Source organism: Lagopus muta, chromosome Z, assembly GCF_023343835.1.
Source record: "Lagopus muta isolate bLagMut1 chromosome Z, bLagMut1 primary, whole genome shotgun sequence".
NCBI classification, from domain to species: Eukaryota; Metazoa; Chordata; class Aves; order Galliformes; family Phasianidae; genus Lagopus; species Lagopus muta.
Genome location: NC_064472.1, coordinates 38,131,123 through 38,146,580, shown reverse-complemented (window position 1 = coordinate 38,146,580; position 15,458 = coordinate 38,131,123). Strand labels below are relative to the sequence as shown.

The following is a 15,458-nucleotide window of genomic DNA, read 5'->3' as shown; positions in this document are numbered from 1 at the left end:
TCAGGGCCGAGCCGAGCCGCGGTAGCTCAACGGCAGCGGCCGTCCCCGCCAGAGGGGCGGGCGAGGAAGCTCCCCCGCCGGGCGCGGCCGAGGTCGCTGAGCTCCGGCTCCAGCTCCAGGGCGAGGGCAGCGGCCGGGCGATGCCCGCGCGGAAGCTCGGCGGGCGCTAGCGCTCGGCTGCGGGCGGGGTGGGCGCAGCGAGCGGCGGGGGCGGCGGCCGCCGGGGAGTTCGGGGCTCGGCCGGGGAGCGCCGCTGCCGCCGCGGTGGAGGCGTCCGCGCTGTTCGGTGCACGATTGAGAGGAAAGGAGGTGTTGGGAGCGGTGGGGATCCGAGCCGACCTGCCTCTTTCTTCGCCCGCGTGCGGCATCGAGGCGGTCTCCGCGTCTGCCCTGCGGTGCGCGGTGCGGGCTCCGGCCGGTGCGGGCGTGCGAGCGAGTGAGTGAGTGAGTGCGTGCGATTTTAGGGGGTGGGGGCTGTGGGTGAACCAGTTAGGAAGAATGACTCTGGAGTCCATCATGGCGTGCTGCCTGAGCGAGGAAGCCAAGGAAGCCCGGCGGATCAACGACGAGATCGAGCGGCAGCTGCGCCGCGACAAGCGGGACGCGCGCCGGGAGCTGAAGCTGCTGCTGCTGGGTGAGTGCGGCTTGGCGCCGGCAGGCCTGACCCGGCTCGGCGCGACGCGGGCCGTTCCCGGCTGCCTCCGGGGAGCGCACCGGGGTCCCCGCGGTCGGGCCCGGGGCGGCGGCGGGGCCGGCCCGGCTCGCCCGGGCTCTCGCCTCCTCGGCCGCGGCCCTGCCAGAGAGCCGCCGGCCCTGCCCCCGTCGCCACGGGGCGTGGGTGCCCGCCGCGGTAGGCTCGGTGCAGGAGGGAAGCGGCCTCCAACATGGAGCTGAGAGCGAGGGACGGGAGGGGCGGGAGTCGGGGTAATGGGGAGCACGGGGGGAGCTGCCCTGTGCGGCGCCGGGAACAGGCGTTCGTTTCGCGGCCGCTGGCTCGCTTGGCGCATTTTTGTTTGTTGTGATTTGTATTTAATGAGGTAAACTGGGATAAGGGGTTGTGCTGGGGTTGTAGAGCAACGTTACAAACGGAAAAGAAACCACAAAGGCTAGCGTGCAGGCAAGGAGATGGGAGCAACCTGAGGCGTGCCGAGGATGACAGGATCCTGTAGTACTTTTGGAGCCCACCCACCCGTCAGGAAAGAAAATCCTTGGCGCTGTATGTCTCTCATTAGAACGGTAGCTGTTGTTTTGGAGCTCCAAGTATGCAGCTGCGATACTTATCTAGTAGGAATTTGGCTTCTGTTAAAATGAGCCTTTTAAATTAAAATGTGTTTATCCACATCCTGTGCTCTGGCTGTGCAGTCGCTGCCCGGGGCTCAAGATGTGCCCTCACCGGTGCCAGGAGTTCTGGGGGAGGGCTGCTCTCATGACCTGTACGTGCGGCAGGGAGCGGGACAGAGTTAGCCGGTGCTTCCCTGTGCAAGTGCCGTTTGCTGCTCTGTGAGATTCACTGTGTCCTCTGACACGGTGGAAGGTTTGGGGCTCCTCAAACTGATACGGACAGTGGTGGAGGTGGATATGACTGGCACTCACAGTAATGGCGTTCTGTTTTCTTTCTGGCCTGGTTCTGCCTGGTGACTGTTGTGGCTGTTTGGGAATTCACAATAAGAATGAACCAGGCTAGATACCATCCGTACAGTTGAACAAATGCAAGCTTAAGTATAATTACTGGGTGATGTACATTCACTACAACAGAGACAGCTGGCATACCAGGCTTGGTCTCAGGTCCAAACTTTTTAAGTGTTTCCATGCTTTTGTTGCAGTTTTTCTCCCAAGCTTTCAAAGCTGCAAAATGTACATTGAGTGACACCTATTATCTGCCCGGAGAGCCCACTTACCCAATGCCACAGGCTATTTGCTGACACAGGGCAGACAGGGAGCTCCCTGGGCAATAGTGGCTCACTGGGCTGCTTGCAGGAATGCTTTCTGCTGCTGTAGGTATATTGTAGAACCACAGAATGTCTTAGGTTGGAAGGGACCTTAAAGCCCATCCAGTTCCAACTCTCTGCTGTGGGCAGGGCTGCCACCCACCAGCTCAGGCTGCCCAGGCTCCATCCAGCCTAGCCTTGAATACCTCCAGGGATGCGGCAGTCACAGCCTCTCTGGGCAGCCACTGTCAGTGCCTTGCCATGTCTAATCTAAATCTCCCCTTTTTTTAGTTTAAAGCTGTTCCCTTTTGTCCTGTCATTATCTGCCTGTGCAGAAAGTTGGCCTCCCTCCTGTTTATAAGCTCCCTTCAAGTACCGGAAGGCTGCAGTGATGTCTCTCTGAAGCATTCTCCAGGCTGAACAAGCCCAGCTCCCTCAGCCTTTCTTTGTAGAAGAGGTGGTGTAAGCCATGTGTTCTGATGTGCCGGGAGAGATGCAAGCAAGAGGGCCAGAGACCAGGAGGGGTGGGTTCGATGTTCCGCTGGGCAGCATCTCTGGCTGTCTTTGGGTAACAAAACTGGAACAGACATCATTACTGTGTGCACTTTGTGTGTGTGTGTGTGTGTGTGTGTCCCGCTGTTGTGTTGGGCTGGAAGTGTGTGTGCCTCTGCAGCTGTGTGGATTAACACTTAATGATCTCATCTTGTGAAATGCAGATAGTGGTGAACCACTGTTGAAGTCGTGGCATTGGGTAGAGGTTCAAGCTTCAATTTATAAACAAATTTTGAGGAGAAGTTTTCTGAATAGTGGTTTATTTTAGGTGCATGACTGGACTCTTTCTAGTCACTCTCACCGCTTCCCCAGCATCAGCAGTGCCTGGCTGGTGAGAATGTGGTCTCTGTGTGAGTTATTCATAGGAGAGTGAGAGAGACGGATATTTTATAAGTAGAAAATATTTATTAAAAGCTGTGAGACCAGCAGCATGACAGATGTCTGAAATTAAAGTTCTGTAATGAGACAGTAGAGCTCTTGCTAATTTAAAAATAAAAGGTGTCTTTCCCCCTCAAAACCAAAAGGGCTAGCATGCTAATATTGCTTAGTTTTGTTATATTTAAACATAAGCAAACTCTTATTTTTTCCAAAAGTTCCGGTGTCTGGGTCCCTCTGTGTGGTGTGGGACTGAGAAGCCTAAGTGGGTTAAAGGCTTTTGAAAATGAGACTAAGGTGTATCCCCTGGCTCGAAGGAGAGAGCTAGCCCAGCTTACACTGAGCTGTGCTAATTGGCCACGCATGTTCTTCTTCACTTGCAACAAGCCTGTGCTAAAGCTATTAACCTAAAAGGCTTTAAGGCACAGATAAGCAAATCTGTGCTGGATTTTTACTTCCACGCTTGAAAGTCAGATGTATGCACAATGTGAGGGGGGAAAAAAAAGATAGCATTTTTGGATCAGAAGAGAAGTTCTGGGTTTTCTGGTGTTCTTCACACATTCTGCCCACTCACCCCTTCACCCCACTCCAGCTGTTGGCATCGCAGTGCTTCCCTGCAAAGTGAGTTAGTTTTTTCCTTTCTCTCCTGGTTGTGCAAGTTACCATTTCTGAGTGACATGCACATACTGTGCCAGGTGCGCCCTGTGTATGTATTAATACTGATATCTTTTTTCTTTTTGTGGGGTCAGAGTTCAGTACGCTAAGTAATTTCTGGAACACTTTTACTGCATGCTAAGATTATTTTTAAGTGTTAGTTTAAAAATAAACCTCCTCTGCAATCAAACATTAAAATACGACATCTAGGTGCTTTACTGTACGTCTTTGCTTCATTTTTGGGACAGGTGGGAACAGGAAAAAGTGTTGAGTTTCTTGTTAGTTTTTTACTGTTGTAATTCTAAAGAGACAGAACTTGAAACGTACACTGAAGAATGTTACAACAGCATCATAGTAGTTCTGCTAACAGAACTTGGCTGTAATATTTAAGGCACTTTGGAACAAAATCAGTCTTCCACTGAATTTGGTTTTAATCCCATGTATTTTTCAGATTCTTCTGGATTTCATTACTGCTGAATGCTTTGTACAACTGTATGATTGTTCTCCAGAGCTTTAAGTTGTTAATATCCATCCATTGTTTGCTGCTAGCTGTAAAAACACTTACATTAGTTTTATAGGTGGGAAGAAATGGGGTGTTTTAATGCGTTATATTGGTATATGCCAGACAAGATGCAGAGCATTCTTCATGTTTGTGTTTTAAGTGTGCATTTACATACTTGAGCATACCTAAACTCCATGTTTTCTGTGTATTGTTTTGACTGTCATCCATGGAAATTTTGCTGGGTCTCAGAAAGCAGCACCTGAGGCTAAATGATTGTAGCCATAAGCCTTCAGTTCTGGACATCCCTGACTGTGTGCTGCATTTATTTACACTACATGCTGTTTTCTCAGAGCATTTTCTAAAATGTTTTTAAATGTCTAAAAAAGGTAATTCAGCACTACCATATTAGCTGGCTATCCAGAAACCTCGGCCAGGTGAAGTGTTGGAGGGGCTGACAGCATATCTACTGTTTAATATCCTATTTGCTGGCAGTGTTATGTGCAAAACACATTTTTAAGAAGTGATTGTCCCTTCTGTCCGAGATAACAGAGGTGCAGTGCTGAGAGCTGACTGATATTCGTTGTCTGTGTGTTGGAAAGGAAGCAGGTAGAAGATAAGCCATGTGCCTTAGCATGGATGGCAGCTGGTCTGATGTGGAAAGGAGCTTCTGGGCACCTGGTGAATATCCAGTAAGCATGCAGGATATATATGTATTTGCTTTCCTAGACCACTTTCAGCCGAATTAAAGAATCATGTGCGACTCAGTGAATTAGCAAGGGCTTCAACTTTCTTTAGATAACTCCAGGAGGAAGTGAGCCCATTAAGTCAACAATGAAGCACGCTGGTCTTATATAATCTTTTCCTCAGCTGGAGAAACAAGCAAGCTTCCTTATTTTTACTGTAGCTGAGCTGCTCTGTGTGGTTTAGTTGAGCAGGACAGGGTGGCAGTTTCTTAACAGATGTTGCAGTAAATCTCTGCTTGTGCATATATACTCAGATGTGTGTTTAGAAGTATGTGAAAATGAGAATTCTGTGAAGCCACACATAAATGAATTTCCTATTTACGTTATGTACATTGACTAAATCTCAGAGGTCTGGTCACACTGTTTGACACGTTCTTTTTCCCTTTTTTCCTGAACATTTGTTGCAGATACTAAGCTGCTCAGAAACAGATTTCTGCTATGTGAAAATATGACTAGCCAACTAGAGCAAGTGACATAATAGAAATGTGAATATTTAACAGACATACTTTGTACGGCTGTTGATGTAAACCTTCTTACCATTGAGCTTGAGGACATAAATCTCAGACAGTAGTTTTCCAATCACATTCATTCAAAATTCTTCGAAGAAAAAGGTCAGAGAATACACACAAGTGTAGTTTGAGGTGTTATTTTTATAAACCTCTGAAGTAATCAAAGACTTTTTGTTGTATCTGTTTCAGTGCTTTGCTCTTTACAAGAGCATTGTATGGTAGAGAGGCTCAAGTACACCTTGAGTATGTCAAATTATGTCCTCCTGTGGTGAAGATATTAACTGTGTTTGAGAAAATGACACAAATGTACTCATTCTCTGTGTTTTTGGTAGGCTGTTTTGCAGCTGCTTATCTCAGTATCTTCAACAGCAAAACTGGAAAGACAGTGAACTGTGAGGTAGGTTCACACATTTGCTATTAACCTAGAATGCTGAATGTTATTAAGAATCAGTCAGGCAATGAGTTGAGATCAGTTTCAGGAGTGCACTTGTGACCAAGCATTCTGGAGAACTTTGGAGTCTCTTTTACAGTCCTGTCTTGTGTTTGGCTTCATCTTCTTTCCCTTCTACGGTCTGGAATCCTTGTGCAGGTAGGCAGTATACCCTTCTTACAGATGGGAGTCAAGTGATAACACACATTTCATTCCTATTCTCAAAGGAAACAAGCACTGATATTGGGTAGTACATTCTGATTGACTACTTTCCATGCTCTGTTAAAGTATTAAAAAACAAAAAAAAAAGCTAGAACTGTAACCTAATTTGGCTATCTTGTATGTACTGGTCCATCCTCCCACTTGCACTGCGCACTTTGAAATTAGTTTGGTAAGGTACCACAGTACACATTTACAATAGTAAGGTGAGCAAGTACTGTGTGTACACATCCTGACATGTTGTAACTGAGTTGATAAGTATCTCTATTCAGTGTATCTTCTAATGTTATCCTGGATGCAAAACACCTTGATGTATTTTATGATATATAGTTGTGTATGCCTGTACATAAATATCATTTTTTATGTACAGATATACTTATAAATGTATAAAAGACATAATCTATTTTTTATTTGTATCTATTGTAGAGAGATTTTGTTTGCAGTGCTTTAAAAAGGTATTTTGTTGCTGCTTTAGCTTTATTTTAGAAGTGATCTACACCCACTGAAACACATAAGAACTAATGTAGGGTTTTGATCGTCAGTGAATTTTATTCATAAGTCAGAGAGCCAAGAGACTTCAAATTTTTCTCTCACATTAAAGAACTATGTGGAATTAGTGCAGGAGTGAAAAGCATGTGCTGAGAAGAGAATCTCTGAAGAAAGTACTTTTGGGTGTATGCTGCAATGTTAAAAAAGTTATAATTCTGCTTTTTAGCTTCTTAGCATTATTTTGCTGGTGTATAATGCCAATGCAGATTTTATAAGGGAAAATATTCCTTTTGAAATACTATGACAATCTGCAAAATTAATCCCAGGGAAGGTGTAAAATAACTTGGTACAGTGGATGTGATTAATGATTATTAGCTTTGTTGCAGTAACAGAGAACTGTAAACACTGAACATTTTATTATCATTATTATTTTTTTGTGTGCTGAATAGTGTAATACTCAGGAAAGATCTGTTTTTGCTATGTATGAACAGCTCTTACGGGTACAATTATGGAAGTATTTTAGCATTCGCTGCTTATTTGGTCTAATTACAAAATGTCTGACTGGCACGAACCATGAGCAGGAAAGCAGTATAAAACAGGGGGATCCTGAACATAGGAAACACTAGCAGGCCCTGTATGCAGTGTTTCTGGCATCAGAGTTGGAAGCATGAAGCAGGCTGTAAATATGGCTAAGCCCTTCTGAAGAAACTAGGTGCATTAATGCCAGAATACACAAATCTAAGAGATACCACGGTTTTAGTAGTTTGAAAGTTACATAGGGAGTTCCAGGAAGATCCAAAATGTTTTTTGATCAAAATTGAAGATTAAATCTTGAGTGTTCTTGTTGCAAATTGTACCCCCGATAAGTAGTGTTAATATAGGGACTGAACTGAAGAGTTATTTTCTGAAGATGTTGTCTTTTGTGGGCTTGTGGAGGACAGATTGCGTGGAATACTTAAACTGTTTAATTTGCGTGCTATGCTTAGTGTTCAGAGCTGGGTCTGGACTGCAGAGTTTTATCACAGAGCCCTTGTGTAGATACAGTTGCCAGCAGAGAAGTGCTGTTATGCTGTTACTTTCTGCGTTTGAGAGGGTGGTGTGTGGCTGTGCCAGAGGAAGAAATGAAACACGTCAAACAAAGGTTCTGCCTTTCAGACAATCCACAGTGGTGGTTTGCTTCATCCTTCCCTGAAGGGGACATGATGTGTAGTATGTATATAGCTTGAGTAAAGCAGCAGGACACCAGGAAGCTTCTGAAAAACTCACCCTCCTTGTGAGGAAGGTGAAAAAGATAGCAAAGGAAATACCACTGCTGCTTTTGTGCAGCTGATCTGTGGCCATGGTGTTTGTAAGATAGGTTGACCTGCCCTGCACTTGGGAGAAGTGGTTAGGAGTGGGTCTGAACAGTTTTGTATAGTGCCTGGGACTGGCCCTGATTTCATCTTAGAATAAACAGATGGGGTAAATGTTCACCCAAAGAACCATCCTCATTGATTATGTATGCCTGTTGTTTTATATTTTTGAAAATGAGGTGGTGGTTCTTGTCAAAATACTTCAGGATTCAATTCTAGCTATCAAAAATACATTGACAGGGGATTTATTTGTCTTTGAAGAAAATAGTGAAAAGAACAGTTAGCATTTGAAATATATTTTATTTACCTTTTTAATTCTGAAATCTTCTACAAGAAGCCAATTCAGTTAGATCCTTAACTTTTCTAAAGCTAACTGAAAGTAGAGCTCTGATGTTGGTAATTGTCATCAGATGTTCATCAGAAGGTGTTTTTTTCCTGAATGTGCTTACCTGTCTTCAGGTTAAGTATTCTGTAGGCATTTGGTATGGTTGGATATGATAGATACCCGACCAGTTTCAGATTATTTCAGTGAACAAGAGTCAAGAGCTTAGAATTTCATACTTTAGTTATGATACAGCCATGAAATCAAGAAAATCATAGAATCACAGGGTTGGAAAGGACCTACAAGATCATCCAGTCCAACTGTCCTCCCATCACCATTGCTATCACAAGCACTAAACCATATCTCGCAGCTCCTCATCCAGACACCTCTTGAACACTGCCAGGGACAGCGACCCCACCACCTCCCTGGGCAGCCATTCCAGTGCCTGACCTCTCCCTGGGAGAAAAAGTTTTTCTTTATTTCTAACCTAAACCTCCTCCAGTACAACTTGCAGCCCTCAGGTCTTGTTTGTTACCTGGGAGAAGAGGCCAAATCCCTTTTCACCACAACCTCCCTTCAGGAAGTTGTACAGTGCAGTGAGGTCTCCCCTGAGCCTCCTCTTCTCCACGCTGAACAATCCCAGCTCCCTCAGCTGCTCCTCATAAGGTTTGTGCTCCAGACCCCTCACCAGTTTCGTTGCCCTTCTCTGCATACGTTCCAGGGCCTCAATGTCTTTTTTGTACTGAGGGGCATAAAGTCACTTTCTTACAGATTAATGAACTGGTCTACCGTGTAATAAAAATGTCTTAGATATGTTTTGCCATTCTCCATTAGAATAAATATTTTGGACTTGATAGTACTTAAATTTATGGCACAGAAAACTCATTACTGCACTGTCTTATTCATATGTCTGTCCCACTACCTGATCTGGTTGCTCAGTGGCTGCTGGTGTACTTCCTCATGGTTCTTCTCTAGTTCTATGCTCTACCAGCTCCAGATTCAAAACTAACAAGATAATCTTTGGTAAAAATTCTTATACCAGATGAGCACATTGATATAAGTTAAGGTAACTTGCTTTTCTTTCTTTGTTCTGTAAACCTGTCACTGGAGATTTTTTTAGCTCTTAGTTTTTCTGTTAATGATAATGTTAATTATCTTGCTTAGCTCAGAGAATCTTCCAAGAGAAGGCCTAGGACTATTCTAGCCCATGCCTCTGGTTAAATGACAGTCATCTGGAAAGTCAAACAGTCTTTCTGTAGCGCAATGGTTAACTTAGATGGAAGAAAAACTAAAATGTATATAAATAGGAAATGATGCCATAATTTCTGGTGATTTTGAGGAATTGATGGGCTTGAGAAACTTAGGATAAAATACAAATTTTTTATTATTGTGATATTGGATTTACTGAGATGAAGTGTAGTACTTGTGTCTTAGCGAGACCATCCGTGTATGTGGCCAATTTGATTTTTCCTGTTTTGGTAAATGTCATTTAGATGGCACTGAAATCAGCATGTGGTTGATAGTGAAGACCTTTTGAAGGTGTTTAAAAAAAACAGGTTTCAGAAAAATTTTTTTTTTTTCAAAACCACTCTTGATGCAGGTGCAACTGGACTCAGTCTTTTAGGAGAGAAAAATAATGTGGATTTATGCAGTACTTTTTACTTCTGCCTTTCTTGTTTTGTGTGTAAAAAAGGAAATAATAGTATCCTGGAAACTGAGATACTCTGTAGTTGTGCTGTTGAAAAAGACCCATAAGCAAAACAAATGGAGTCTTTAAATAGCTTTGCTTAAACTTTCTTTTTCTTTTTTTTTTTTTTCTTTTTTTTTTTTTTCTTTCATGCTTGTTTGTTAACAGATCGAGACACTTCAGAGAATTTTCAGACAGGCTGACAGTATTCTTGCTGTTTTGGTCTCTTCTGTCCTGAGGCTGCTTTTTCTTTTTTTTTTTTTTTTTGCACCTGGCCGTCATTAAGGAAGAAGAGATCTTCTAATGCAGGCCACCAGATAGCTATCAGACTGACTTCTTGAGCTTTGCAGACCTGGCCCATTGTTGAGAGAGATCAAAGTGTCTTTATCTCACTGCTGTTCTGTGTATCCTCCAAGTGGGACACTTACGTGAATTCTCATGTAGTTTCCATATGGGAAAAACATTGGACATAATACCAAAAGAATTTCATGCAAATTTCCTATGACAAGCGCTTTTGATATGTAAAATATGTGTGTTTTTTTATAATCCTTCGGGATGGGGAAACATCTATGGCAGCCCCAAAAAACTCAGGTTGTATTTTAGAATGTTTTAGTAATAATGAATATCCTGAAAGTGAACATTTTATACTACTTTAGCACCTGATTTCTGGATAGAATAGTAATTTTTTTCCCCTCTGAAACTGCATCTAAACATACTATTTTTCTTAGTGAGAATGTAGAAAAGAAACTGAGATTTTTGATTTTTGTGCTTTTTCCTTTTGCTTTATTTATCTCAATGTTGAAATGATAAACTGAGGGAGATAATAAACATTTATTCTAATCTTTGAAAAGATGCATTTCACTTAAATGACTATTTCTCTTCACTTAGCTGATTTCATTAAAAGGCAGAGTGAGCAATGGAAGTAAATTTGTTTTTATCAAAATTTATAATAGAGTATTTCCAGAAAATTGGACTGAGATTCATTGGAATTACTGAATTTGTGTATTGACCTATAGTTAGGCATGTTTGATCTAGTTTTGATGTTAATATCAGTAACATTTTACTCTGAAAAATGTTTTGGCTTGTGATTGTCTTGATCTTGGCTGGTAATACAGTCTCTGCTCATTGGAATCTAGAAACATGCTATGTCCAGAGTAATTTTTGTTCTCTTTGGGTTTATTTGCTTAACTCCATTTATTCTTGCTTCTTATCTATGAGACAAGATAATAATGAATTCTGAGTTTTGTTCTATACTGAGTTGTACTACAGGGTAACTCTATTATTAATTATTAAATTTAGCTAAGGTTAAGAACTAAACTTAGGACTATCTCTGAGGATCCTAGCCTTTGAACTGAAGCCAGATAAACACTGTGTACAGAATTTGCTAATAGCTTAATTGCGGCTGTTCTCCCCATGACAAATGCAAACCTCTGACATTTAACAGGAGATTTAATACATATGCCATAAAGTTGTTTCTCTTAAAGAAACTTCTGACACAAGCATTCCCTGGATGATGATGTACTTGGGCTTGTGGTTTGCTTAAAATATACTACTATGTTAGTTTTGCTAGTGCAGTTTTCAGCTGGATATTCTTGCAAAAATAGGTGTGCTGAATCTTTTGATTTGTAGACTTCTTTGTGTACAGTTTCATGTAATAATGTCAGGAGTATAGTGTTAAACTTTTATATGCAGTATTTTTTTTTTTTTTTTGTCTGGAGGGGGTTTCCATTAGTGTAAAGCCAGAAAAACAGAAGGAGACATGAACTCTTTGTTGTTTAAAGAGGGAAAATATGGTGTTTCCCCCCCCCCCCCCCCCCCCCCCACATGTACACAAATACAATATATGTGAGTTATCAAGCTGGTAGGCTGTATTCTTATGTTTGAATAGCCTAAAGAAGAGGGTGGGAACATCGTGGCTATATTTTTGTAATGCGTTTGTTTTCTGCTTTGGTTGTTTCTATCTCCAAGGAATGATGATATTTTCTGGAATAATCCATAGCTGGAGAAATGGGTCATCACCTTTCATGCTTGTGTGTTTTATTTGTCTTGTTTGCATGATACCAAGCTACATGGAATGCACTAATACCTTCCTGTTCCTTTACAGGGCTTTTTGTATGTGCAGAGAAAGCCAGAACTCTGGGGAGTGGCTAGAAATACAGCTATAAGCAAGATGTTTGTTTTCATTGACTTAATATAACTGGTTTCTGTTTTCTTAAACAGTGTTTTAACCTACCAATCTAGACTGTAGTTTACATGAAGTGTTGTATTTTATGTAGCTTTTGGGTTTGCCTATGTGCTTGTTTTTTCCTTCGAATGATTGGTTGACTTTGGGGATGTAGTGGTATTTTTTGTTTTACTTTTTGATCCAGAGTATAAATCTGTTCCACAAAACATTAGCAACAGTTAACCTATTTATTTATCATGGAATGTATTGTCCGACTGTAGGTAAAACATTAAAAAACAAAAAAAGCCACTAAACAAGTCATGGTATAAATTCTTAATTTTCTTGAACCTTACACTTACTAACAACCTTAAGAACAAAAGGAAGATGTTTTTTTTTTAAAAAAAAAAAAAAAAAACAAAAACCCTGAAAAGATAAGCACACAAAAAAGCCCTGTTCTTAGCTTGGCCTGTATGGCTGCAGCTCTGGGATATTAACGTTTAATCTGAACTGTAATTGCAGATTGGGTTTCCTAGTTCTTTGGTCATTAAGATCTCTTTTGACTCCTCATTAGCTTTTCACCATCAAGAATTGAACACTTGCGTGTGGTTGGTTGCTTTTTTACCTTTTTTTTTTTTTTTTTTTTTTTTTTTTTTTTTCTTGTTAGTACAAATACAGAAATAATTTTTTTTTTTCCTGCTAGTTGAGATACTGCTGCTGAGATGTGTCTGGAGAATTCAACGGCCTTCCTACCCATCGCATTAAAATAGTTGTTTTGGGGTGATAGTCTACCATAATAGAAAAATTGTTCAAAATAATTACTTTTCAGGGTTGATTCAGTCGTCAGTTGACAACCTTGCATGTAACAGTATTCAATGTATTCAGTATTCAACAGTATTCAGTATTCTATGTCTTTGCCCCATTTACTGGTTAATTACATGTCTGCATCATAACCTTTCCTTAATTTACCAATCCCCTGCTGCTATGTCACATAGTTTTTGTTGATTTTATTCTATTTCACAGTTTAAAAATCTTTCTTATACTGATGTAATATTGCTGAGATCTTCCTTGTAAGAGAACTATGAAAGAACTTTTGTGTGTGTAATTTAATACTTACTGTTTAAACAACTCTAATTCATTTAATGCACGCTGTGTTCAGTTGTTGTATGACACCAAGTTACTGAGCAGATACTTAGTTCCTCTACTTTGTACTCCAAACTGTTGAAGCTCGGTATGCAGTCTCTCCTGACCCTCCTCTTCATTTATAATTTCTTTTTCTTTAGTGATATTTCAAAAATTACAAGGCAGGATGACTTCCTAGATACTTATGAGATGTCTGAGGTATCTAGATCTGCTGAATAACAATGTTCTAACATTACTGAGTCCTCTGCCTTATTTGTCTTCAGTGGGTACAGTGGAGATGCTTTCATTGACATTGTAATGTTTCCCACAAGTGATTTTTCCCTAAAGCAGAAGCAAATATTTGCTAATGATGCATGGATTTTCCTCTGGTCATACTAAGTGTTGTATTATAATTTAGTGAGGAATCAGTGCTGTTTTAAGTGCTTTATGATATAGAAATATGGGGTCTCATGTGGAACATTAGAGTTCTTGATTTACTATTTCTCCTGGAAGTTTTTGAAATTTTCTAAGTTCTTGGCTTACTTATTCCAATTTTCTATTTTTACCTCCTCTCCTATCAAGACTGCTTTCATTATTTTTTTTCTCGTTCTGTGGAATTTGGGTTGTCTGGCTATTCAATAAAATGTTCTGAGATGACTTTCAGTTGCATTTTATGTCTAAATCCAGCTTTCACTTGTAATTCAGTTGGTTTTCACTGAAGCAGCTCTTGTGAAAAAACATGCGTGTCACATACCAACACTACTGGTTTTGGATTTCCTTTGTTTACATAACATAATGGAATTGAGTAGTGATCATGAGCTCTAAGTGCTACTCTTAATTGTCGCTGATGCCACAGCTTCTGTTTTTTGACAAGTATTTCTGTATGGTGCTTTTCTTTTCTAGGAAAGTGTAACTTCTAAATTAAATAACAAGGTTATTCTTTTTTAGTATGAAATGGAAAATGTTTAAGTTTGGTATCAGGGTATTAAATGTGGGTTTTTAGATGTTTACAATTTGCAGGATACACATCAATTTGTTTCATGGCAAATGGGAAGTGTCATCAGTAGCTACTCAGTGGTGACTCAGCAGATGTTCAACTTCGGTATCATCATCTGTGTTACATACAGCAGAGCATGTCCCTTGTACTATTCACACCCAAATAGTTGTTTGTTGCAGATACCTTTGCCTACACATTGGGGTACCTGCAGGCTTCTCCTTTGTACTTTTGGCTTTGGCTCATACACCTCAATCACATTATAGGATTGAATGCCAGCTCCTTTGTGTAAGGGGCAGCACTTGGTGAATGCTTGGCAACAGCTGCTTAGCATTCTTGTAAAATTTGCGTACAGCTTCAGATTGCCCCTTGAGACAGATTGACTGCAGAGCTCTGTTACAAAGATTCTGCATCTCCTGTAAAGGGATGGTGCCTCCTTCAGAACTGCATGATTGTTGTTATCCTTATGGCAGTATATGAATGTGCCAGGACTTAGCTTAAGTTGGAAAGCTGGTACGTGTATGGGATACCTTCTTTCACTTATCACCTTCAGCCTTTAATGGAGAAAACAATCTCACTGAGAAGAGAATTTGAGGCTGATGGGGCTAGTACTTGTGAGAGTAAGTTCTCTTGTGTGCCTGTGGAGACCATCAGGTTTTGCAAAATTTTCAAACATAGGCTAACACAGCTGGAGCATGTTGGAGCTTGGCTCTTCTTCTCCAGTGCTGACTCATATGTAGCCTGAGTTCCTCTACCCCTGGAAAAATGTTTTCTTCATCTAGTGAAAATCTTAGGCCTCTGCTCATTCTGCCAGGTGAATAGTGAGTTTAAGATTAGGCTTTCTGTTACAAGAGAAGCATGGGCATCTTGGTGAGAGTCCAGTAATGTTATGTAGATGATGAAAGGATTGGAATGTCTGTGCTTTGAGGAGGGGCTGAGAGAGCTGGGCTGCTCAGCCTGAAGAAGAGGAGCCTCAGAGGAGATTTCGTCAAGCCTGTAAATACCTGAAGGGAGGATGCAAATAAGACAGAGCCATTCTCTTTTCAGTAGTGCCCAGTGACAGGAAAAAGGCCATGAGCACAAACTGGAATGTAGGATTCTATCTGAACACCAGACAGCACTTCTTTACTGCCTGTGTGTTATGGAGCACTGGTACAAGTTACCTGGAGGCTGTATGATTGGTTTCTTCCTTGGAGATTTTCAAATGCTGCCTGGGCACCTTGCTCTGGGTGGCCTTGCTACAGCAGGGATTGGGCAGAATGAGCTCTACAGACACCTGCCATCCTCAACCATTCTCTGATTCTGTGAAGTACAGTGAGTGTGCTGCAGATATATATCACCCGTTCATCTAGACCTTTAGTGTGGGGGGAATTCTGTAATATTCCCATCTCTTTGTGCTGCCTTTCACTTAACAGTTGC

At 41.5% G+C, this 15,458-nt stretch overlaps 1 protein-coding gene across 1 annotated transcript in view; it reads left to right on the top strand.

Moving 5' to 3' along the window:
• The first annotated feature begins 244 nt into the window (after positions 1 to 244).
• Positions 245 to 15,458, top strand: part of LOC125686805 (guanine nucleotide-binding protein G(q) subunit alpha) — a 112,431-nt gene continuing 97,217 nt past the window's right edge. Inside the window, exon 1 of the mRNA XM_048931250.1 lies at positions 245 to 634. Within this exon, the coding sequence (XP_048787207.1) occupies positions 499 to 634 (136 nt within the window). The 5' untranslated portion in view covers positions 245 to 498. The remainder of the gene's footprint in view (positions 635 to 15,458) is intronic.